The sequence below is a fragment of the Amblyraja radiata genome, chromosome 3 (assembly GCF_010909765.2).
Source record: "Amblyraja radiata isolate CabotCenter1 chromosome 3, sAmbRad1.1.pri, whole genome shotgun sequence".
In the NCBI taxonomy this organism is placed as follows: domain Eukaryota; kingdom Metazoa; phylum Chordata; class Chondrichthyes; order Rajiformes; family Rajidae; genus Amblyraja; species Amblyraja radiata.
The window spans coordinates 75,891,989-75,916,884 of record NC_045958.1 but is presented as its reverse complement, the minus strand read 5'-3'; the positions used below and the strand labels follow the sequence as shown (position 1 = coordinate 75,916,884).

General features: G+C 43.2%; 1 protein-coding gene across 4 annotated transcripts in view; it reads left to right on the top strand.

Moving 5' to 3' along the window:
* trpm3 (transient receptor potential cation channel subfamily M member 3) overlaps positions 1–24,896 on the top strand; it is a 471,994-nt gene that overhangs the window by 155,765 nt on the left and 291,333 nt on the right. For 2 of the 4 annotated variants that reach the window (XM_033018125.1, XM_033018123.1), the window contains exon 1: positions 11,815–12,016. The exons of the other annotated variants lie outside the window; for them this stretch is intronic. In XM_033018125.1, the coding sequence (XP_032874016.1) occupies positions 11,927–12,016 (90 nt within the window). In that variant the 5' untranslated portion in view covers positions 11,815–11,926. Of the gene's footprint in view, positions 1–11,814; positions 12,017–24,896 lie in introns of those variants that run through there. 4 annotated transcript variants of the gene reach the window in all.

Sequence of the window (24,896 nt, the reverse complement as noted above, 5' to 3'; positions counted from 1 at the left end):
AAAAATGTTTTATTCTCCTCTTTTCAGTCCTCAATTCTGTGAGACACAAAGCAAAATACACCAGATGCTGCTATCTTGAGTGAAAAAAATAAACTGCAGGGGGATCGTAGCGGGTCAGGCAGCATTTGTAGAGGGAATGGGCAGATAATATTTTGAATCAGGATCCTTCTGCAGACTAAAAAAGACAGTGCTGGAGAAACTCAACGGGTCAAGCAGTATCTCCGGAGAAGATGGATAGGTGATATTTTGGGTTGGGACCCTTCTTCAGACTCATACTGAAGAAGGGACGTGGCCTGAAACGTTGCCTATCCACGTTCCCCAGAGAAGCTGCCTGACTCTCTGAGTTACTCCAGCACTTTGCATCTTGTTTTTGTAAATGAGCATTTGTATTTCCTCATGTCTCCCTTCTTCAGGCTGACACAAAACATAGTTTGTCCATTTCCTTCCACAGATGCTGCCTGACCTGCTGAGTTCCTCCAGTAGCTTGTTTTTTACTCAGTTCTGAGTCTTTGATCCTGACACTGAATTCTTCAACACTGGTAACTTCTCAGAATTGAGTATGCTTCAGTGAGGTCACCTCTCATTCTTGTAAAGTTTGAAGCAAACAAAGAAACAAAATTCTTTCCAATAGGTGACTCCTTTGTACAAATGGTGCTGCTAGAGTGGTTTATTGATTACTGAAAATTCTGAGTGCAGTTTCAATCCCAGATTCCTTCAGAAACGCTATGAAGGTGTCTTTGTAACATTTGTTTATACCACTGTGAGCTCTTTGACTTAACAGTTCTGGGAATAGATAATGTGTCTGGGGATGTGCTTATCAATTTTAGGCAGTCAGCGATGAACCCATTGCAACTGATGATCAATAATCATGGGCTTAACAGTGTTAAGTTAACACCGATGATGGTAGCTTGGAGCAGGATGTTAACATTTGTGCAGTGGTCTTCTCACCTGCTTCTGAGGATGTGCCAATCCGTCTTTCTTTGTTTGTGATACAGAACTTGGCTTTAACAACAGTAAAGAAGGATTGGTATGACCATGGCATGTAAAAAGGAGTGTTTGGTTAGCATCGGGAAGTCATGGTTGTTGAAAAATAAGTACATCAGCTTCCTATGGACAGAACATGTGCATGCGATGAAGTGTTGGATTCCATCATTGACATTTGCTTCCTCAGAAAGGAAACAAATTAGGTGACAAAAGTCCCCGATGTCTCCCAACTTGCCCGCCTTGGTACCGGGAGAGGGAAGCCACCGAGCCTGGCCCTTGCGCACACTGAAGACCAGGAACCCAAGAGGAGGTGGAGTGAGTAGGCGACGGCAGCAGACACTGGACAAGGGGCGATAGGAAGAACCGGGGTAGGGTCTTACATTCCTCATCTTCAGAGCCGGCATTGGGAGGCGCTCCACAGGGCACGAGATTTGACGATGGCTGGGCAAGGAGAAGACAACAGTTCACAGGACGACTGGATGGAGGTGATAGCTGCAACAGGCCTTTATGGTAAGCTGCAGCTGACACTGACATGGCACCAAATCCTGGCTACTATTGCATCTAGACTTGGTTTCTTTGCAATTTGTGCACACAGGGGATTGTACTTATGTATGGCAACAATCTCACTGATTTGTATGCAAAAAAATAATTTCACTATACCTTGGTACACGTGATGATAAAGAAACCATTGTACGTGCATTAAACGATACATATTGGCGTTGTGGGCTGCAGCTGAGTTGGGTCAACAGAAGTCTTAGATTTCTCAATATTGATGGTGTCGAAGTTCAGTTCAGTCCAGTTTAGTTTATTGTCACGTGCACCGAGGTAGTGCAGTGCAGTGAAAAGCTTTTGTTGCATGGTATCCTGTCAGCAGAAAGACAATACATGATTACAATTGAACCATTTACAGTGTATAGCTACATGATAAGGGAATAACATTTAGTGCAAGGTAAAGCCACCAAAGTCTGATCAAGGATAGTCCGAGGGTCACCAACGAGGTAGATAGTAGTTTAGCACTGCTTTCCAGCTGTGGTGGGATGATTCAGTTGCCGGATAACAGCTTGATAACTGATGAAGTATTTGTCTGCATCTTAAAAATACTTAGTGTGGCGGTGTGTGTTTGTGTTACACTGGCAGAGGCAATAGCATGATCAATTTTAATGATTAACACACCCCCTGGCTTTTGAATTTTCCCACAAATGGGCAGAGTTGAAAACTTTAGCGTCCATTCAGAACTCAGTGGAGTCCCAGGCGAAGTGTTCCCTGATAAAAAATAGAAGAAAGGGTTTGAGCAAGAACATAGCTTTGCTTGACTCCATTGATCTCGATAAAGAGGAGTGAAGTGCTGCAGGGACTGTGGTGATTATTTGAGAACACATGGCGCTTGTGATATTGTGTAGAAGATAGACAGAAAGTGCTGGAGTAACTAAACGGGTCAGGTAGCATCTCTGGAGCGAAAGATTGGGTGACGTTTCGAGTCGGCTCACTTTATCAGACTGGAGAGAGGAGGAGAACTTCTCCAAAGTAGGCATACCTTCAGGAGATTTCATAGTGGAGCAGAGAAAATGTGTAGAAAGGAACTGCAGATGCTGGAATATACCGAAGAAAGACACAAAGTGCTGGAGTAGCTCAGCGGGTCAGGGAGACTCAAGACATGATGTGGAATGGATTTCTGTGGGCAGCCAGACTTGAATTGGTTTCTTCATTGAGAATCAATAGGATCATAGAGCCATATAGTATGGGAACTGGCCCAACTCCTCCGGGCAGACAGAGATTCCCCATTCAAACTAGTCCCATTTGCCCGTATCCCTCTAAACCTTTCTTATCCATGTACCTGTCCACGTGTCTTTTAAATGCTGTTACAGTACCTGCCTCATGTACCTCCTCTGGCAGCTCATTCCATATATTCACCGCTCTCTGAGTGAAAAGGTTGACCCTGAGGATCCCATTAAATCTTGCCGCTTTCACTTAACCCTATATCCTCTGGTTCTTGATTCCCCTACCTTGAATAAGTGCCTCTGTACATTCACCCTATCTATTCCAACAGATATCAATAGCCTTGAACAGATCACTGAAAGCCACAAAACAATTCATTTTATTACTCTCAAGTCTTGGATTAGCCTGCCTGCAGTTCTTGGTCTAAAGCCACATGCTAACTCAGGTGGGAGTATGTTAGGCACTGTAGAAATACATGGCTTTATTTGAGCCTGTCATAGTTACTGTGGAATTTGAGCTCCTGAACTTTTCCTAACTCCTTCGGTGAATAAATATATATTCATCACTAATAAATCCAACAAAGAAATCAGGAAAAGAGCCTGATTCCACAGGGATCGATGGAGGTGAATAGCAGAGATGGGAAGCTGAATATAAATGTGTTTCATAATAAAAAGATGTTGCAGGGGAGCATTGCATTCCTGACTTTTAAGTCTCCATTTGCACTTCACGTGCAGCTTGAAAGGAGACTGCAGTCCTGAGGGGTATATCCTAGCACTTTGGTTAATAGTCCAATTATTGCTGCTGCTTGCAGTCAGACCCCTTCTCAGCTGATGGCGCTTGGTTATTCCCTGGACACCATCACATCACTTGCACAAGATTTCAGCTGCCATGTATGATCACCACTCTCTCAAAAGAAAACAAGTCAACATATACTCAGCACAATGCACAACTGGTGAGTGTTTCATTTCCAATTCTGACTTCACATTTATGATGTAATTGTCATTGATGCAGCCTTGGCTTTTAATCTAGCTCTCAGTTCCAATTAAAGTTCTTTCACGTACCTCATTCGCGTACACCGGGTACTGAAAGCTGGCGTGCAGGTACAGCAGGCAGTGAAGAAAGCTCATGGAATGTTGGCCTTCATAACGAGGATTTTAGTATAGGATTAAAGAGGTTCTTCTGCAGTTGTATAGGGCTCTGGTGAGACCACATCTAGAGTATTGTGTACAGTTTTGGTCTCCTAATTTGAGGAAGGACATCCTTGTGATTGAGGCAGTTCAGGAGATTGATCCCTGGGATGGCGAGACTGTCATATGAGGAAAGATTGAAAAGACTAGGTTTGTATTCACTGGAGTTTAGAAGGATGAGGGGATATCTTCTCATAAAAGGACTGGACAAGCTAGATGCAGGAAAAATGTTCCCAATGTTGGGCGAGTCCAGAACCAGGCGCCACAGTCTTAGAATAAAGGGGAGGTCATTTAAGACTGAGAAAAAACTTTTTCACCCAGAGAGTTGTGAATTTATGGAATTCCGTGCAACAGAGGGCAGTGGAGGCCAAGTCACTGGATGGATTTAAGAGAGAGCTAGATAGAGCTCTAGGGGCTAGTGGAATCAAGGGATATGGGGAGAAGGCAGGCACGGGTTATTGATAGGGGACGATCAGCCATGATCACAATGAATGGCGGTGCTGGCTCGAAGGGCCGAATGGCTTCCTCCTGCACCTATTTTCTATGTTTCTATGTTTCTATAATGGGGGTGCGGGGCTTCTTGTATTTGTCCGAGCTCCAAGTGAACAGATCAGAGCAGTGGCAAAACATTGCTAGCAATGCATTGCAATGCAAGAATTAGGAATGAGTTGGAGGGAAGAAGGTGACATGTTTAGTGTAGGAACCATTTTTGTTTAGGCTAGCTACTGTTGGCATATTATATTATTTTGTCTAGATATATCTTGCAGTGTTATTTTGGACACTTGGGGGCGGTCATTAGATGCACAGATCGGTGTATATATAAGGGGACAGGAAGTGGCAGGCACAGGGAGGGAGAGCATACAATTCTCACCAGACCAGGGGCAGAGCAGCCAGCTACAACTTGCATGCAGAATAAGGAAAACCTGGTACGTTCATCTCTTTATTTGTACAACTACTTCAATAAACAACTAATTAAACTGTAAATAATGACTGGAAGATATGTTCTATTAGGTCTGCATAAGATCACTCCTACTTACCTGTGTAGTAATGGCAACTGGGAAAGAAGACACTGGAACAGTCGGAAATTTGCCATTACATTGTGAGAACTAGCTCTATGAGTGAAACTGGAGCTTGTGAATCATTCAAACGGAACAAGGATTGTTTATTTTCACAAGCCTGACGCCGCCATTCCCAATCAACTGGACAAGGTCGCTACCTGCGCTAATCTGACTGACAGATTGGAGACCCCGAAAGCCAACACGCAGGGAGAGGGTACATACAGCATTTATTGTAGAAGCTATATATTTGATAAGCTGTATTGGAAAATGGCTACTATAATGGAGAATTGAGGTGACCTTGAGAATCACAACGATAGCAGTTGTTTGAAATATTATGCCGTCGGCATACGGCTTTACGTCAACGAGTCTTAAATGGATATTGGACAAGTATGTCTGTGGTCAGATCTGATGCTCAGTCACAAGATGGCAATGTTGGAAAGGATTCTGAAAAGGGAAGAAGGTTTATTAAATACACTGCCAAAGGCTTGGAATTGTTCATTGAAAAGGGTCAGAAGACAAGAAACTCTATATGTAAACAAGCTAACAAGCTAATTGGAATGCTGAAAGAGCTCATGAAATCCATTGAATATACAAAGGAAGTCCAATCTAACCTGGTTCAATTAATCAAGCTGTGATGAGGTCAGAGAAAACCATGAGTCATTGGTGAAGTTACTGCCTGAAAATGAGCTTGAAATGCAAAATTAGTGGTTTCAACAAAGAATGGAAGCTTTTAATGGTTTTATACAAGATGTTATGGTGTGGTTACCTGATGTTGGACCGCAAACTACATGCTACATAGCTGAAAGTGCCATATAACAGAGTGTTGTAAACTCAGATGACATTGGACCTGATGACATTGTTTCAAATGTCTCAAAGCCTAAATTAAGCCACAAATCTAGTTCTTCATCATGTGCATCTTCAACGGTCCCTGCTCGCGTTGAAGTTTAGGCAGAAAGGGCTGCTCTCTTGGAACGGGTTGCTGCCCTGAACAAAAAGCAAGAGCTTGAGGCACAAGAAGTACAAGTGGAAAGAAAGAAAGAACAAGTGGAAAGAGAGAAAGAACAATTGAAAAGAGAGAAACAGTTGGGACAAAAGACTGAACTGGCAGCAACCAATGCAAAGATCAATGCACTTGCGGCCATGGGGTCAAGAAGCAGCTCTAGAGTATCTGAGGGGATGAGCTCTTATATGAGAAGAGGAACTGTTCAAAGGGGAAAAAAAGCTAAAATAGATCCACATGCAGACGAATACTTACCTGCTCAAGTGCAACAAAGACAGAATGTGTTGACGGGAATTGAATCTTCCTCCCAGCAACAGGTTGTTAGACCAAAACAAACAACTCATGGACCATCTGATAGAGCTCATGATATGACCCATCAATACTCTCTTGAAAGGCAAAATGTACAGACTCATATGCAAATGGGTGTGCAGGGGCATGTTCGCAACCCCCCTCCCCACCCCTGTACTGAATGATGGCAACCAAGGTGATATCTGGAACCTAATTCGGAGGCAAAATGACATCACTGCCCTTCTGGCTCAACAAAATCTCTCTTCTACTTTACCACCAAGAAATTCCTGTTTATGATGGTGATCCTTTGAAGTATGAAGTTTTCATCATGGCATTTGAGAGAGGAGTGGGAAGAGAGACTAATGATGACAGTGATTGCTTGCATTTTGTAGAGCAATACACAAGAGGACATCCAAAAGACTTAGTCTGCAGCTCCCAACATTTGCCTCCAGCCCAGGGCTACCAAAGAGCAAAAGATCTACTTAAAGAACATTTTGGTAATGAACATAAGATTGTCACTGCATATATGGTCAAGGCATTTGCCTGGTCAGTGCTCAGATCAGAGGATGTGAAGGCATTGCAAGCGTTCTTGCTGTTACTTAGAGGTTGTTGCAATGCAATGGACCGTCTCACCTAGATTAGATTTCCTTTATTGTCATTCAGACCTTTCGGTCTGAACGAAATGCTGTTGCCTGCAGCCATACATGTAATAATAACAACACACAATAAACACAAATTAACATCCACCACAGTGAGTTCACCAAACACCTCCTCACTGTGATGGAGGCAAAAGTCTTAGAGTTACTGTCTCTTCCCTCCTCTATATGGATGAATTTTGCTTCTAATATGAAGACCATCCTTCTAAAACTGCCTCACAAGCTCACAGACATGTGGAGGGATAGGGCATGTCAGCTACAGGAAAAGCGTGGACATCGAGCCGGTGTTTATGGCAGATGGAGTTTAATGCTGATAAGTGTGAGGTGCTACATCTTGGCAGGACAAATCAAAATAGGACGTACATGGTAAATGGAAGGGAATTGAAGAATGCAGGTGAACAGAGGGATCTGGGAATAACTGTGCACAGTTCCCTGAAAGTGGAATCTCATGTAGATAGGGTGGTAAAGAAAGCTTTTGGTGTGCTGGCCTTTATAAATCAGAGCATTGAGTATAGAAGTTGGGATGTAATGTTAAAATTGTACAAGGCATTGGTGAGGCCAATTCTGGAGTATGGTGTACAATTTTGGTCGCCTAATTATAGGAAGGATGTCAACAAAATAGAGAGAGTACAGAGGAGATTTACTAGAATGTTGCCTGGGTTTCAGCAACTAAGTTACAGAGAAAGGTTGAACAAGTTAGGGCTTTATTCTTTGGAGCGCAGAAGGTTAAGGGGGGACTTGATAGAGGTCTTTAAAATGATGAGAGGGATAGACAGAGTTGACGTGGATAAGCTTTTCCCACTGAGAGTAGGGAAGATTCAAACAAGGGGACATGACTTGAGAATTAAGGGACAGAAGTTTAGGGGTAACATGAGGGGGAACTTCTTTACTCAGAGAGTGGTGGCTGTGTGGAATGAGCTTCCAGTGAAGGTGGTGGAGGCAGGTTCATTTTTATCATTTAAAAATAAATTGAATAGTTATATGGACGGGAAAGGAATGGAGGGTTATGGTCTGAGTGCAGGTAGATGGGACTAGGGGAGAATACGTGTTCGGCACGGACTAGAAGGGTCGAGATGGCCTGTTTCCGTGCTGTAATTGTTATATGGTTATATGGTTTAGACATCCTACACACCAGCCCTAATTGTATATAACAATACAATTACCAATAAACATTTAAAGGAGCCATAAAAACGTTACACATTTAAAAAAAAAAAAGGTATGTACTATGTTTAAAAAGGAACTACAGATGCTAGAAAATCGAAGGTAGACAAAAATGCTGGAGAAACTCAGCGGGTGAGGCAGCATCTATGGAGCGAAGGAAATAGGCAACGTTTCCGGTCAATACCCTTCTTTTGACTCGTTTCGGGCTGCATATGTACTATGTGTTGACATTTAATCTTCTTTGGTGATTCGTCAATCTTCTTCTCTTCCATCTTCTTATCCTTATCTTGCTGTACCTAGGTCTCAGCTTCTTGGAGCAGACATATCTTTGTTATCGGTCTTTCCAAAATGTTGCTCTTAGTGTGAAATCGAACTGTGCGCACAAGACCTTGTGCATCTGATATGGTCTCCAATATTCTGCCCATTAACCAGGAGCCTCGTGGTGTAGTGGAATCAGCCACCAGAACAATGTCACCTGGAGCAAAGCTTCTCCTTACCCTTGACCATCGTTGCCATTCTTGGATTAGAGCCAAGTGTTGTTGTGTCCACCGTTTCCAAAAGAGATTGCACCTGTCTCCATCTGCGTTTAATGTACAAGTCTTCCTTTACAAAGAGTCCAGGTGATAGTATTGGCTTGGTTTTTAACAGAAGTAGATGGTTTGGTGTGAGTGCTTCCAGGTCCATTGGATCATCAGAACTCTTGGTAATACGTCGATCATTTAAAATTGCTTCAACTTCACAAATTAAAGTTTGCAATCCTTCATCGTCCAGAACCGGATCTTTAGGCCAAGGGTGTGGGATGCAGTATCCAATGCATCCTCTGAACAGATCCAATCTAGAGTAGGCAAACCAATCGCCGCACCTTGTAAGGCACCAGATGAAGATCACATCAGCTGGAGATGCTTTTACCTGGACTTCTGTATTCACCATGTATTTTTACCGGGACTTCTGTATTCACCATTCTAAAGCTGTTTGCCACACACAGCTGATTTGAATGCAGAGGAGTATATTGCAGCTTCCCGCTTCCCAGCTGCAAGAATGTACAGATGCAAACACCACAGTAAAGGTATGGAACCTTTCTCATCTGCAGAAATGCACTTTGGCATTGAGAGCATTAAATATTAACTGTGCTCAAGTCTTTGCAAGAGTCTGTGGTCCCCTCTGACTGATGCACACCGCATCACCCACTCCACCCGTAATAAGCAATAGGGGATCTTAAAGGAGATATTTCAGTTTAGGTATATTTCCATGAGAAGGGAATGGAAAGGAACTCGAAGTTAAGCTTATTTGCATGATGCAGAAGGTAGAGAATATGATGAAATAAAAGGGGCTTAATGTATCTTAGCTGAACTCTTCATGCATGAATCAAGCTAGATACAATAAGCTGAAAGAGGAAGTGAAGTGGAAAATAACACAAATGTGAACTGAAAGGTCTTCCATCAGCATGTAACATTCAAAGTAGGACCTGCCAGGGTCATAAAAGATTAATGCTTAGAGTTGTGGGATAAGGATGGAATACTTAATGACTACTTTGTGTCCGTTTATGAAGGAAGTGAGTGCTCAGAAAATATCAGTAGAGACGTAGCTGGGAACGAAAACCGTTAACCTGAATGTGTCAGAGAAACCAGCTCCACTTGGAACGGATAATTTCTCTGAGCTGGATGGCTTTCAACCATGGTAAACAATGGAGACAGGGGTAGACATTTTAGAGGACTTTTCTAGATGTGAAGGAGATGCTGGAGGATTGAATGGTGCCGTGCCTCATTCAAGAAGGAACGTTCCCAGTAACTCCAGGCTGATCATCAGTGGTAGGTAAGATGTTAGAAACTATAATCGGTAACTTGGACAGGTTAGACCACACAGATTAGTAAAATGTAGATGATGTTTGACTAGCCTGTTTGAAAATTTTCTGATGAAGTAACAGAGAAGGTTCATTAAATGAAAGTATGTGTTGTAGTACAAAATAAAGAGCTTTCTGACACAATTAAGTGGTTTGCATGGACAGATTGAAACAGGCCTGAGGAGAGGAAAGCAGCAAATGGTGGTAAATTATTGAATTTCATACTGAAGGATGATAGGCAGTGGTAATATATGTAAATAAATGACTTGGATATTGGAATCTGACGTGAAATTGTCTGATGATTCCAGGTTGGGAGGGTGGTAGTACTTGACTGCAACAGGTAACAAGTGAGCTACAGAATGGCTGTGAAGTGGCACATGGAATTTTATACACAGAAAGGTGAGGTGGTGTATTTTGGCAAAAGGAATGGGAGAGTTAATGTTGACATTGTGTTACATTTCGAAAGAGTGTGCATGGACAGAGGGACGAGGGTGTCCATGTGCATAGATCTTTCATGCGACAGGTCAGTTGCAGGCGTTGTTAAGAAAGTGTGTGGGATCTTATGATTCAGAGAGTTACTGAGAACAAAAGGAGAGATATTATGCCGAATCTTGGCATTAGATAAAGCCAGAGTACCTTGTCAATACTTTCGGAAAGATGTGAAGGTCGTGAGTGTAGAAGAGCTTTACCAGAATGGTTCTATGGATGACGGAGAAGGCAGGAACAGGGTACTGATTGTGGATGATCAGCCATGATCATGGTGAATGGTGATGCTAGCTTGAAGGGCCGAGCGGCCTACTCCTGCACCTAGTGTCTATTGTCCATTGTCTATAAAGTTAGTTTGGGGGAGCTATGCTTCGTACTTTCATGTTACGAAGGCGGTTGGGGGGGTGGGGGGGAGGGGGGGGGGGGGAAGATTCCCTGGAGCTGCACAAGATTGTGACCTATTTAGATAAGGTGGAGGAAGAGAAACTGATGCTACAAAGGCACGGGGCAGAGATTTAAGATTTTGGACTTGAGATACAGAGGGGAAGTGCAGAAGAACTCTTTTACACAGGAAGTGGTAGAGGCATTAGGACAAGCACATGGAGTAGAAAGGTTTAGAGGAACCTGGGCCTAACAAAGGCAGTTGGACAAGCTCAGCTGAGCAACTTAGTTGGTTAGGACGCATTGGGCCGAAGGACCTGTTTCCGTGATGCACAAGTCTGAGCTAAAACTCTACCATCACAGTAGAAACAGATCATCATCGATGATTTCCAATCGACATTGAATAGTCAGAGGGTGGAAACAGGCCCTTCAGCCCAACTTGCCTACACTGGCCAACACGTCCCAATTATACTAGTCCCATCTGCTCGCATTTGGTCCATATCCCTCCAAACCTGTCCTATTCATGTACCTACCTGTCTAACTGTTTCTTAAATGTTGGGCTAGTCCCAGTCTCTGGCAGCTCGTTCCATACCCCCAACATCCTTTGTGTGAAAGGGAGGTAAACTTGCAGAGGTGAGGGGGATAGATCGAGGTGCAGGAGGTGATTGGATGGCAGTAGAGAGAACTGTCATGGACTAGAGGGACCGAATGGCCTCCTACAGCGCTGTGGCGACACCAGAAACACCCACCTATTTTTTTTGACGGGGTGTATTCTAATGATTCTGATCTAGGGCTTTCCCAAATGATTGTCGATGGTGTCGGAAACCTCTCAGGTGAGGAGATAACCATTCTCCTGGGCAGCCAGTTGCACATCGCCTGCTGTGGTCTGTAATAACAGCACTGTTCCACGTTGGGAAGGATCAGGTACAAGGCAACCCCCAGTTGTCTCAGAGAAGGAGGAGGATTTCTCTTCCTCCCTCCCTCCCTCCCCCCCCCCCTCTCTCTCTCTCTCTCTCTCTTTGGCTGCCTATCTGCTGCTGTCGAGAGATCAGTTTAGGCTGGGTTTGCTTGCTGCTTCAGCTGCCGGCTCCTCCAGCCGCTCTGGATTACTTTGCTCCCCCTGCCCTCGACGTCCCTCTCACTCAAATGCTGGACAGCCAAGATCCGTCATGAGCCACACCGAAGCATCCCGGCCTCTGAACTGGACCATCCGTAAGCTGTGCCACGCAGCTTTCCTGCCATCAGTTAGACTCCTCAAGGTATGAGAAAGTGTCACTCTTGTAGCAATGGGATCCGCGCTCTGTGCTAGTGCCGCTAATCTTCGCCTGGAGAAGACTATATTGCGGTCTGCGGTTGCTTGGACTGTTGCTGAATGTGCGGGAGTATTAAATCCCTTTTGCATTGCTTTTAGTAACGGCATCCTTTATACGATGCGACGCGAAATTGAACAGGAGGTATCTGCATTGTCTTAACTCCTTCTCTCCAGTGCTGGCAGCTAATGCAACACCGCACTCGGCGTTCCTCAATGTGACAGCACCACCGGTTAAAAAAAATACACAATTATAAACAGGCGCTGGCTGCTGTTACTCGCAGGGAAGAGTTTTCCACTGGTCGCTGCACAGTTAACGACGTGCACTGCAGCGGAGATCAGTGTTCAAGTGACGAGTTAATTCATAACTATCATAGTTAAAGCTCCGGGGTTCCCAGTGGAGCGGGGGAGAATACATCCGTAGCAAATGCTACGCTCAGTTAGTCTGGCCAGCAAAACACAAGGAGCAAATTATTTCTCATTCAGCTAATAAGTGCAATATATATATTTCTTTAAAAAATAAATGAACCCGACCTGGGTGTCGGAATTCCCTCTTGCAGGCGTGGCATGCCATGGAATAGTTGTGCATCAGCCATATAAGGGGTTCTGGTTTAGCAGTCAACAATTCTGCTGCAGAATCTTTGACAGCTGAAGGTGCAGTAAGATACTTTTATCGCCCTTTCAGTATGTACCGATAATGGGACGGTTGTACTGCAGGAAGACCGAGACCGTCGCTGCGCTCATTAAGAGAATAAATATTAGCTGGATCTGGGGCATGTGCTAATTGTGCTTTTTATTGCTGGTCAGACTGGGGCACTATCTTTTATCATTGTTAAGAGTGCAACATACATGCATGGCAAACCTTTTTTTTTTAAAGCCTTATTACGGTGATCACTGAATCTTTCTAGCAACATTGTTGTGGCTGTTAATGACTTTTCATAATTTCATTCAATGCAATGCAACCTGTGTGAAGTGCGGGTTCGATCACTGGATGTGTGAGTTGTTTTTTGTTTGCACAATTTGGGTCTGATTGTAGTGGCTGAATAAGATGCAAAATGCAGGTCTCGAGTCAGCTATTCAACCCCAGAGTGGAATGCACAGAATACCGGAAACCGTTAAGTGGATATTTGCTGCCAAAATGATAAGCAATTCAAGCGCGAGATTAATGCATTTTCTGTCTTCTCTCTAAGGAGAATTGTACGTTGTGAGTGTGTCTGGACACGTTTAGCAAGTCTATTGGCATCAAAATGACTACAGCTCTGATGAGCCAATTGAGAATCGGTGCTGGACTTTGATGTGGACATGGTCCACTTTATGGGAACTGATGTCCTTTTTAACTGTTGATAATGCAAAGAGAGACAGAATTCTGCCCACCAAGTTCGTCAATATTTCACCTGAATCAGGAGAAAACAGGGAGCTGGAGCTTTAGACCAGAGAAGAAAAAACCCCATAATTGACGCCACCAACTTCATGTTGAAGCACACACATATCTAGTCAGTTGTAATACTAATGAACATTTTACAGAACAGATTCACGCCACTGACCCAAACTGCTCCACCTACCCCTCCCGCACCCCACCCCCATCACCCTTAGTGTTCATGCTCTTTGTGATGCCTCTCCCATCCTTCCTCATCTCATTCCATCATAACATCTTACATTCCTTTCTCTATCTCTCAGCTTCACTTAAATGTATTCATTCTATTCATCTAATCACTCCCATTGGAAGTGAGATCCATATCCTCCCTGTAAATCCTTAAACTACGAAGAATTTCCGGCACAGAATTGGATCATCCAACCCAAGTTTGAGTTTATGCTGAACACAAGCTGTCTCCCATACCTGTTCAATTTTTGGTGACCAGGTTACACTTTCTCACTCTGCGGGGATCATCATTATAATCATAGAAAGAAAGGCATAGAAAATAGATGCAGGAGTAGGCCATTCGGCCCTTCGAGCCAGCACTGCCATTCAATATGATCATGGCTAATTATCTAAAATCAATACCCTGTTCCTGCTTTCCCCCCCATATCCCTTGATTAATCAATTATTGGATAAGACGACAGAAGATAGTGGGTGGATCGAGATGGTATGATGAACAGCATGAAGCTAAAAGACCACAGCAATATTTGGTTTATATTCCTTTAAGGATGGCACACTGGCACAGTTTCAGAACTGCTGTCTCACAGCGCCAGAGACCGAAGTTCAATCCTGACCTCGGGTACTGTTGGTGCGGAGTGTGTATGTTCCCCCCGTGCCTCCTTGGGTTTCCTCCGGATGCTCTGCTTTCCTCCCCCATTAATTGGACACTGTAAACTGCCCCCTGTCCACAGGTGATAATCTGGGAAGAGATAATGAGAATGGGGAGAGAATAGAAAAAAAAGGATGTATATACATAGAAGTACCTACTAGAGAAGGGGCGGTGCTGGACCTCCTGTTAGGAAATTAGACGGGTCAGGTGGCAGAGGTATGCGTTGGGGAACAGTTTGGGACCAGTGATCACAATACCATTAGTTTCAATATAATTATGGAGAGGGTCAGAACTGGACCTAGGGTTGAGATTTTTGATTGGAGAAAGGCTAACTTTGAGGAGATGCGAAAGGATTTAAAAGGAGTAAATTGGGATATTTTGTTTTATGGGAAAGATGTGGAAGAGAAATGGAAGACATTTAAAGGTGAAATTTTAAGAGTACAGAATCTTTATGTCCCTGTTCGGTTGAAAGTAAATAGTAAAAATTGGAAAGAGCCATGGTTTTCAAGGAAAATTGGACACTTGGTTCGGAAAAAGAGAGAGATCTACAATAATTATAGGCAGCATGGAGTAAATGAGGTGCTTGAGGAGTATAAAGAATGTAAAAAGAATCTGAAGAAAGAAATTAGAAAAGCTAAAAGAAGATATGAGGTTGCTTTGGCAAGTAAGGTGAAAGTAAATCCAAAGGGTTTCTACAGCTATATTAACAGCAAAAGGATAACGAGGGATAACATTGGTCCATTAGAGAGTCAGAGTGGACAGCTATCTGCAGAGCCAAAAGAGATGGGGGAGATATTGAACAATTTCTTTTCTTCGGTATTCACCAAGGAGAAGGATATTGAATTATGTGACGTAAGGGAAACAAGTAGAGTAGCTATGGAAACTATGAGATTCAAAGAAGAGGAAGTACTGGCACTTTTTAGAAATATAAAAGTGGATAAGTCTCCAGGTCCGGACAGGATATTCCCTAGGACATTGAGGGAAGTTAGTGTAGAAATAGCAGGGGCTATGACAGAAATATTTCAAATGTCATTAGAAACGGGGATAGAGCTGGAGGATTGGCGTACTGCGCATGTTGTTCCATTGTTTAAAAAGGGGTCTAAGAGTAAACCTAGCAATTATAGACCTGTTAGTTTGACGTCAGTGGTGGGCAAATTAATGGAAAGGATACTTAGAGATAATATATATAAGCATCTGGATAAACAGGGTCTGATTAGGAACAGTCAACATGGATTTGTGCCTGGAAGGTCATGTTTGACTAATCTTCTTGAATTTTTTGAAGAGGTTACTCGGGAAATTGATGAGGGTAAAGCAGTGGATGTTGTAAATATGGACTTCAGTAAGGCCTTTGACAAGGTTCCTCACGGAAGGTTGGTTAAGAAGGTTCAATTGTAGGGTATTAATGGTGGAGTAGCAAGATGGATTCAACAGTGGCTGAATGGGAGATGCCAGAAAGTAATGGTGGATGGTTGTTTGTCAGGTTGGAGGCCAGTGACTTGTGGGGTGCCACAGGGATCTGTGTTGGGTCCACTGTTGTTTGTCATGTACATCAATGATCTGGATGATGGTGTGGTAAATTGGATAGTAAGTATGCAGATGATACTAAGATAGGTGGGGTTGTGGATAATGAAGTAGATTTTCAAAGTCTACAGAGAGATTTATGCCAGTTGGAAGAGTGGGCTGAAAGATGGCAGAGGGAGTTTAATGCTGATAAGTGTGAGGTGCTACATCTTGGCAGGACAAATCAAAATAGGACGTACATGGTAAATGGTAGGGAATTGAAGAATGCAGGTGAACAGAGGGATCTGGGAATAACTGTGCACAGTTCCCTGAAAGTGGAATCTCATGTAGATAGGGTGGTAAAGAAAGCTTTTGGTGTGCTGGCCTTTATAAATCAGAGCATTGAGTATAGAAGTTGGGATGTAATGTTAAAATTGTACAAGGCATTGGTGAGGCCAATTTCTGGAGTATGGTGTACAATTTTGGTTGCCTAATTATAGGAAGGATGTCAACAAAATAGAGAGAGTACAGAGGAGATTTACTAGAATGTTGCCTGGGTTTCAGCAACTAAGTTACAGAGAAAGGTTGAACAAGTTAGGGCTTTATTCTTTGGAGCGCAGAAGGTTAAGGGGGGACTTGATAGAGGTCTTTAAAATGATGAGAGGGATAGGCAGAGTTGACGTGGATAAGCTTTTCCCACTGAGAGTAGGGAAGATTCAAACAAGGGGACATGACTTGAGAATTAAGGGACAGAAGTTTAGGGGTAACATGAGGGGGAACTTCTTTACTCAGAGAGTGGTGGCTGTTTGGAATGAGCTTCCAGTGAAGGTGGTGGAGGCAGGTTCGTTTTTATCATTTAAAAATAAATTGGATAGTTATATGGACGGGAAAGGAATGGAGGGTTATGGTCTGAGCGCAGGTATATGGGACTAGGGGAGAATACGTGTTCGGCACGGACTAGAAGGGTCGAGATGGCCTGATTCCGTGCTATAATTGTTATATGGTTATATAGGAATAGTCTAATGGGTTTTTGATGGTCAGCATGTCCCTGTGGACTGAAGAGCCTGTTCCTGTGCTACATCTCTTTAATGTCCTGGCAGCAGTGTTTACACTACAGAACGAGCTACATCTTTAGTCAAGCTGTGCCAGAACAGTTATATCATTGGCATCTGCCAGCGACTGTGGAAAATTGCCCTAATGTCATGTCCACGGAAAGCAGGCCAAATCCAATTTGGCTAACTACCAGCCGATCAGTCCACTGTGTCATCAGTAAATTGATGGAAAGTACAGTTGACAGTGCAATCTAGCAACACCGACTCACCAAGAACCTGCAGGTTGATGTTCAATTTGAGTTTTTCCATAAAGCTGAATTCTAGAACAGCAATTAGTGGAATAAAGAAAAGAGTAAAAATGAATAACAAGAAGGAAAAAAAATCTGTTTACGGTTAACCATTTCATCACTAGAACAGGCATGATGTGTGTTAGACTGCGACCATCTCCAACAAGAGAAAATCTATCTTTGACTATTTAACGCCATTATGAGGCATTGCTAAGATTCACCATAGACAAGAAGCTCAAACAGACCAGCCGCATCACTGCTGTATTTACAGGAGTAGGTCAGAGGCTGGGTATCCCGGGTGAATGTCTCATTTCCTGACCATCGCAATGCCTTTCCATCCTGTGCAAGTCACTGTGTTTGTCTGAGGAGGTCCCGCTCCCACAACACTCAAGCAGCTTAATGCTATCCCGGACAAAGCAGCCCACTTAATTGGCAATCCATTCACCAGCCTAAACATTTCATTCCTTTTATCTCCAGTGCATCATGCCTACCACAAATGCATTGCAATTCCATTGCCAGAGCTGGTAAACAATGTCTCTTTTGATTACTTCCATTTTCTGCAAATCAAAGATGTAGCCATGGTGTCATTAACTGTTCATTAACTATTTGGAGTAGTCTTTGTTGCAAACTTACTCTGGCGCCATTCCTTGACTCTACTATATCAAAAAAATGTGTTGTCTCCTGCCCTCAGAATGATCAACTTTATCAAGTTGATACCAATATCTTAAATCCAGCCTTTAAATTCACTTGGACCATTTACAACATCATAATCCCCTTGATCTTACTGACTCCAGTCACAGGTGACAAACTATCCACAGACATTTACTGCAAAACCACTAACCCGTGCAGCTACCTAGACTACATATCTTCTCACCCTGCCACATGTAACAACACTATCTCATCGTCTCAGTTTCTCTAACTCTGCTGAATCTAATCATGACATGAGGCTTTCTGTCGCAGGACTTTGGAGAACTTCCTTTTTAGAGAAATATAGTTCCATCCCCCCTCCAATGTGATTATCCTCCCTGTGTAATGTGGATATCCTCATCCACATCTCCTCCATTTCCGCATTTCTGCTCTCACTCCAGCTTACCCCAGACAATACTGAGGTGGAGTTCCCTTGGTCTTTACCTTTCACCCCACGAGTCTCTGCATCCATCACATCATTTTCTGCTTTCCACAGGAACTCCCTGGTTTCTTCTTCATGACTCCCTGGTTTGCTCATCCTTCCCCACCCATCGCCCCCAACCTCCTCCCTCCCCAATCAATCAATCACATTCCCTCACAATCCTAGGAGGTACAACACTCACCTCCATCCAGGGATTTAAACAATCCTTCCAGGTGAGACAGAGATTCACTTGCATCTCCTCCAGCCTCATCTATTCCATTCCATGCTGTCGAAATAGCCTCCTCTACATCAGTGAGACCAAGGCTTGGATGGAGTGGATGTGGAGAGGGTGATTCCACTAGTGGAAGAGTCTAGGACCAGTGGTCATTGCCTCAGAATTAAAGGACATTCCTTTAAGATGGAGATAAGGAGGTATTTATTTAGTCAGAGGGTGGTTCTAACCAGGTCCGTTCACACAACCCCTTCAAACCCCTGCCAGCTCTTATCAGCCAGTTTCTTTCTCTTCCCCTTGAACTCCACCAACTGGGTCACCATCTCCTTTCCCTGCACCTGGTCCCTCTGCCCACCGTCCCTCCCTTCTTTGGTTTGAATCTTCACCTTCCTTTCTTATCAGATTATTTTACCTCCAGTCATCACCTCCGTGCCTCTATCTCTATCTCCATCCTTCCTTCCCCACCTGACTCCATCTCCCGATCGGCCCTTCCTCACCTGGATCCGTCTACCGCTTGCTAGCTTTTGCCCCACCACTTCCCCTCACCTCTTCTTCTGGCTTCCTCTCCTTTATCCTTACTCCAGATGAAGCGTTTTGTCCCGAAAATCACCTGTCTATTTCCTTCCACAGATGCTGCCTGACTTGTTGAGTTCTTCCAGCAGCACATTTTTTGCTCCAGATTCCAGCATCTGCAGACTATTGTGTTTCCATTGCAGTTACTTGGCTGGGCTGCCTTAACATTGCCTCTCAAACCCATTTCACACCATCCTAACTTGCACGTAACTATTCCAATAATGGCATTTTGTCTAAATGCTGGAATTCCTAACTCAACAGGTCGTGAATTGTTGTAGCTTAGAGTAGGGAACCATTGCATGACCTTCTCAAGAGCAGCAAGGGAGATGTAATAAATACTGGTCTTGCCATCATGACCCTATCATATAAATGAATATAAAATGGAATCTAAATATGCAATATTCAAGCACACGCTACAACGACTTCCCAACTTCCATTGCATGAAACAAAAAGGTTGAGAGACTTATTTGAAGAATAGCCTTTGTTTTCAGTTGGATCATCTCCACTTGGATGTCAAGGTCTTTGTAAGGCTGGGGCTTGCCGCTCTGCACTCATGTCATATCCTGAGAAGACAGTGGCAGTGTTTTGTGTGAGTTGCATGGGTCCCTGCAAAGATAGAGCTGCAAATGATGAATTACCTTTGTCTTTTTGCAACTGTGAACTTGTTGCAGAAGTATTGTGTCAGGCGAGGGAGATGAGAGCAAATATTGTTCATCCAGTGGAAAGCAGATGTCGATGCTAGAAATCTTGATATAAAAATGAAAAATTCTGAAAATACTCTGTGGATAATTTGTGCAGAGCGGTACAGAGTTAATGTTTAATGCTGATGAGTTCTCATGTGTTCAGACTGGGAGAGAGCAATGTGGATCATGGGATATTTGTAAATCATGGAGATTGTGAGCCCTGGGAAAGGGGCCTCAGCTGCTCATTACCCATCAGGTAGAAGATCTTCACCTCCGGGTTTAAACTGTGAAGTCTAGAGGGTGCTTGAAGTTATTGGTGCTGTGTAAGACAAGGAGGCAAGTTAGTGAGTTGGACCCAGGGTCGCATTATGTGGTTGGCTTAACCGGCGAATGTCTGTGTCTCTACCTGGCTGAAGATAGATAGAGCTCTAGGGGCTAGTGGAGTCAAGGGATATGGGGAGAAGGCAGGCACGGGTTATTGATAGAGGATGATCAGCCATGACCACAATGAATGGCGGTGCTGGCTCGACGGGCCGAATGGCCTCCTCCTGCACCTATTTTCTATGTTTCTATGTTAAAATGAGTGTGTGTTCGTAGGGGTTGGAGTAGGGTGGGGGTTGCACAGGCTCTGTTGCTGATCGTGGTCAGTGTCATAGCCTTGGGCAAGTGTGGGGTACAGTTAACGTATCTTCCTTCATTGCTCCTTATTTCGGGGTGTCCAATTTCTGGTTGTCTGCTGCACTGGTATCGTTTTTGAGGTAAGTCTCTCTATTGCCCTAGGAGGTCTCCTTCCCCTCAAGCATAATGCACCCCACTCCTCTCCTGCTTTGAATGTTTGACATGAGAATGTTGAGGGTCTCTGTCCATGAAGCCAGGAGCTGGTTCCCTCTCTACTCCTGCCTCGTCCAGATAGGACAACCTGCCACTGTGTTTGTTGCATGGGACTCTTTATGGATGGAGCCACAACACTGCAGTTACACATTGCGACTTTGTAGAGGCTCCAGTACTTGGGCTAAAAGCAAGTATTTGAGAATAAAAGTGCACTCAAACTATTGCACCAGGTTCACAATTCTGGGCATCATCTCAACACAATTGGGAATGTTGTGTTCATTTTGAGAACCATTCAGAACCAGGTGAGTTTCTAGATCATTGTACCACAGCCTTAAATCGGAGATTGTTAATGTTAAATTAGACATATAGTTACATCAATTTAATTGCAGGACATTATGTGCACATCTACTTTAGACTCAAAGGGATAGAACAAAGTACTTTCTAGATGGTAAGAAACTTAGAAGGTCAAATGTTTTGTTTATAAATCATGAAGATATCACAAACAGTGCAGGAAATTGTCAAAAGACAGATGCTGTCCTAGACTCCGGGAGAGGCATACAAAGGGATAGCAGTTGCCCTACAGCTGTACAAAGCCCTGGTTAGAGCAAAGCTGGAGCACTGTGAATAATATTGCACACTACATCTTCAGAAGGATACAGTGGCCTTTCAGGGAGATTCGTGGAGATTTATCAGAGTGAAACCTGGGACAAGGTGAAATTACTGGTGGATATTTGATTGGAGTTGTGAGCTCAGCAGCTCCAGCAACTCGGGTTTGACCTGTATGCACATTCTCTGTGTGCACATCCGTATCAGCTTCCCATGGGTGCTCCAGTTCTTCCTCAAATCCCTTAGATGTGTGTTGCAATTAATTGGCTGCAGTAAGCAGCTCTTTAATGCATGTAAATGGCAAAATGATACAGAGAGTCGATGTGAATGTGGGAGTGGACAGGTTGTAAGAATGAAGGGACACGGGATTGATGGGATTGCTGGAATGGACGCGACTGGCAGAATAAACCCCTCCAGTAAGTCAATTAGTTTGCAGGCATAGTGCAGATAGAGTAACAAACAACAGTTTTATAAGAAGGGCCAGTTGATAATTCAAATCATTTCTCAGTTTCAACCATGTGAAACATGATTTACTTTAACCTGAGATTTTTAGTTAAATGTGAGGTAGCAGCGGTAGAGCTTCTGCCTCCACCTTGCCCCCACCTACATCAAAAGTCTGCTTACCCATCTCACCACCTCCAGGTCCCTCAGATCGGCCGACTTGGGGTTACTGGCCATCCCGCGGTCTAGGCATAAGCTCAGGGGCGACCGTGCCTTTGCGGTTGCAGCTCCTAGACTGTGGAACAGCATCCCTCTTCCCATCAGAACTGCCCCCTCCATCGACTCTTTTACGTCGAGACTTAAAACTCATCTTTACTCTCAAGCCTTTCTTGACGTCCTCTGAGGGAGGGCTATATGTATGTATTTATGTATGTACTTAATCTATGAACCACTGTTGTATAACGTTAGTACCTCCACCAATGTAATGTACTTTGGTCAATGAGAGTTGTTTTTTAAATGTGCTATAGAAATAAAAGTGACTTGACTTGATTTGACTTGCCTTACAGCACCAGAGACCCGTGTTTGATCCCGACTGTGGGTGCTGTCTGTGCGGAGTTTGTACTTCTGTGTGACTGCATGGGTTTTCACTGGGTGATTCAGTTTCCTCCCACATCCCAAAGACATGCAAGTTTGTAGGCTAATTGGCTTCTGTAAATTCCCCCTAGTGTGCAGGATGCAAAAGTGGGATAACACAGAACTAGTGTACATGTGATCGATGGTCGGCATGGACTCAGTGGGCTGAAGGGCCTGTTTCCACACCATATCTCTGAACTAAATGAAACTATAAAGGCACAAATGGCAATGTTTTCTACCAACCTAGTTTGTGTTCAGCTTTTTCATATCGAGCCACCAGTGTTACGCTGAAAGCTTAAAGGCATGATTAGTCACCTAGCATAAGCTTCAGAACTAAGCACAATTCCATTGGGAGCTGTGGTATCTTATCCCAACTGGAACCGAGCATTAGATGCTTCGGAACATACAGTGCTTCTTTCCATCTCTATAGTATTCAAACGCGAGTAGATCTTTTTTTGATTACATCATGGTTCTCTTGTATAAACTTGATGCAGCGGCAATTTTGCCAGCCTTGCTGAACAAAAATCATCACCTCCATCCTTCCCACCCGTTCTGCTGTTCACCCCTCACCATTATGCTATCTCCTAGCAATGTTACAACATTTTGAGATTTTAAAAATCAAGTCTGCAATTTATCCCATCGGATAAAGCATAAAAAGAAGTTTAATTTGACACCTAATTCACTTTCATATCTTCAGTATTAAAAAAGTTATGGCCATTTTCATACTCGGAAATTGGCATCTTGTTCCCTATTGCTTTTCCATTGACAATTCAAAAGCTGTGATCGAGGACAATCAAAAGCCCATAACTTTATTAAAAATTAAGACAACTGAAAGAAATTTTCAGTTATTATAGATTGAAGCATTCTGAAACAAATATGAAACAATCTTACTTGGATGACCTGAAATTAAAGCATATAATTAGTTAGTTACCCAATTGTAGCTAATTACATGATTCAATTATTAGATCTAAACATCTATCCATTTCTTAAGAAAAGATCAACATTTTTAAATAGCCTAAGTGTCCAAATAACATACACACAAGAATTCACAATATAACATGATTTTTAAATCTCATTGTCATGGATTTATAGGCCAAATGGAAGGAATTTAGTGTTTAATACCTGCAAATTAATGGCCATTTAAATCATCTTGCGAGTGGGATTTTCTGGAACGCGATCATTTGGAACGTTGCTGTTGCAGTGAATTTGAGCCCCATATCGGCAGGAAAAATACTGCCGGTTCGTATGGGCTCCAAGTCACCTTCTCGCAACTTAAAACTTTGATTAAAGGGATCTTGCGAAGCACTTTTTAATGTAAAAATAAACAGCCTACCTTGCCTTGTCCCCTACGTGAGATCCGTCCCGTTGTCGGCGTTCACGGCTTTAGAAGATGATTTTTAATTGAGTATAACAATTAAATTATCTAACTTAGTTTAAAAATAAGTGCAGAGAACGGCTGTCGGAGCGATTTTTCTTGAGCAATTAAACAGGCTGATGAACATCGATTTAAACAGCCTGGAGGAAACGGCATTTTAAACCCACCCCCCTCTCAAAGGCGCCGAAGGCGCGCACACGGGCAGTGACAGAACTGCAACGCCGCTGAAGGTAAGTTTTGCAACATACCTATATCTCTCAGACCTGGCTATTCCATTGCTCAACGCTCTCAACATCTCTGCCACTCAGATATCCTCAGAAGCAGCCTTAATTAATAATCCGATAATAATAGGCTACTGCTCATAACATTGGAACCAAAAATTCCAATCATCCAAATCATATTCCAGAATTATTACCATTATTCCATATCCATACTTCAACATTTGAGATCTTTTCCTATCAGACTAAACCTAATGCCCATCACCATAATGGGAAAACAGTGCATGAAGTAATTGTTAGTGTATCTGGCATATCTATCGCTCATGCATTTAGGACAAAATTAAGTATTTTGGGCAGTTTTCAAATTAGCAGGTCAAGTGATTGTTGAAGCAGAACATGTAGACACAAGGGGGTTTGGACGTCTGAGCATTAACTAATCCAACAGGGACTCAGAGTCAAACACAATAATGAGGTCAGTCAATTGTTGAAAGTACCTCCTAGGATATAACAACCTTGTGGTTATGGTACTGATCCAATTTCCCTGGTCACATTTGTGAAACCAAGTGCAGGAAGGCTGTTCATTCATGAATCAGCCACAGACTACTGCCATGGAAAATGTCAGACAGTAGTAACGAGCTCACTGTGATGCTTTTGGGATAGGGCCACCATGGGTCAGGTTCAACACAAGTGTGAAGCTGGAGGCAATATCCTACCAGGTGCATCCACCTCTTATCAACTGATAATAAAAATTGTTGCTTTTGTATTCTTTTTCCTTTTTTTAGCATTTGGACAGAGTAGTAATTGTAATAGTAGCGGAGTAGTGGATGAGTGCAGCTCCAACACACGTGAAGTTTGATAGCATCATGGGTGAAAGGACCTGGTACCCTCGTCCCTGCAAGTTTCACATTACCCTGACCTGGAAATATATCACCACTGCTGGGTTTGAATCCACCGAGGTCCAATCCAGCAACTCTCTGGAAGTACCATCATAGTTTACGCTGCAGTGGTACAAGAAGACAATTAGGGATCATTACGGAAAGAATAA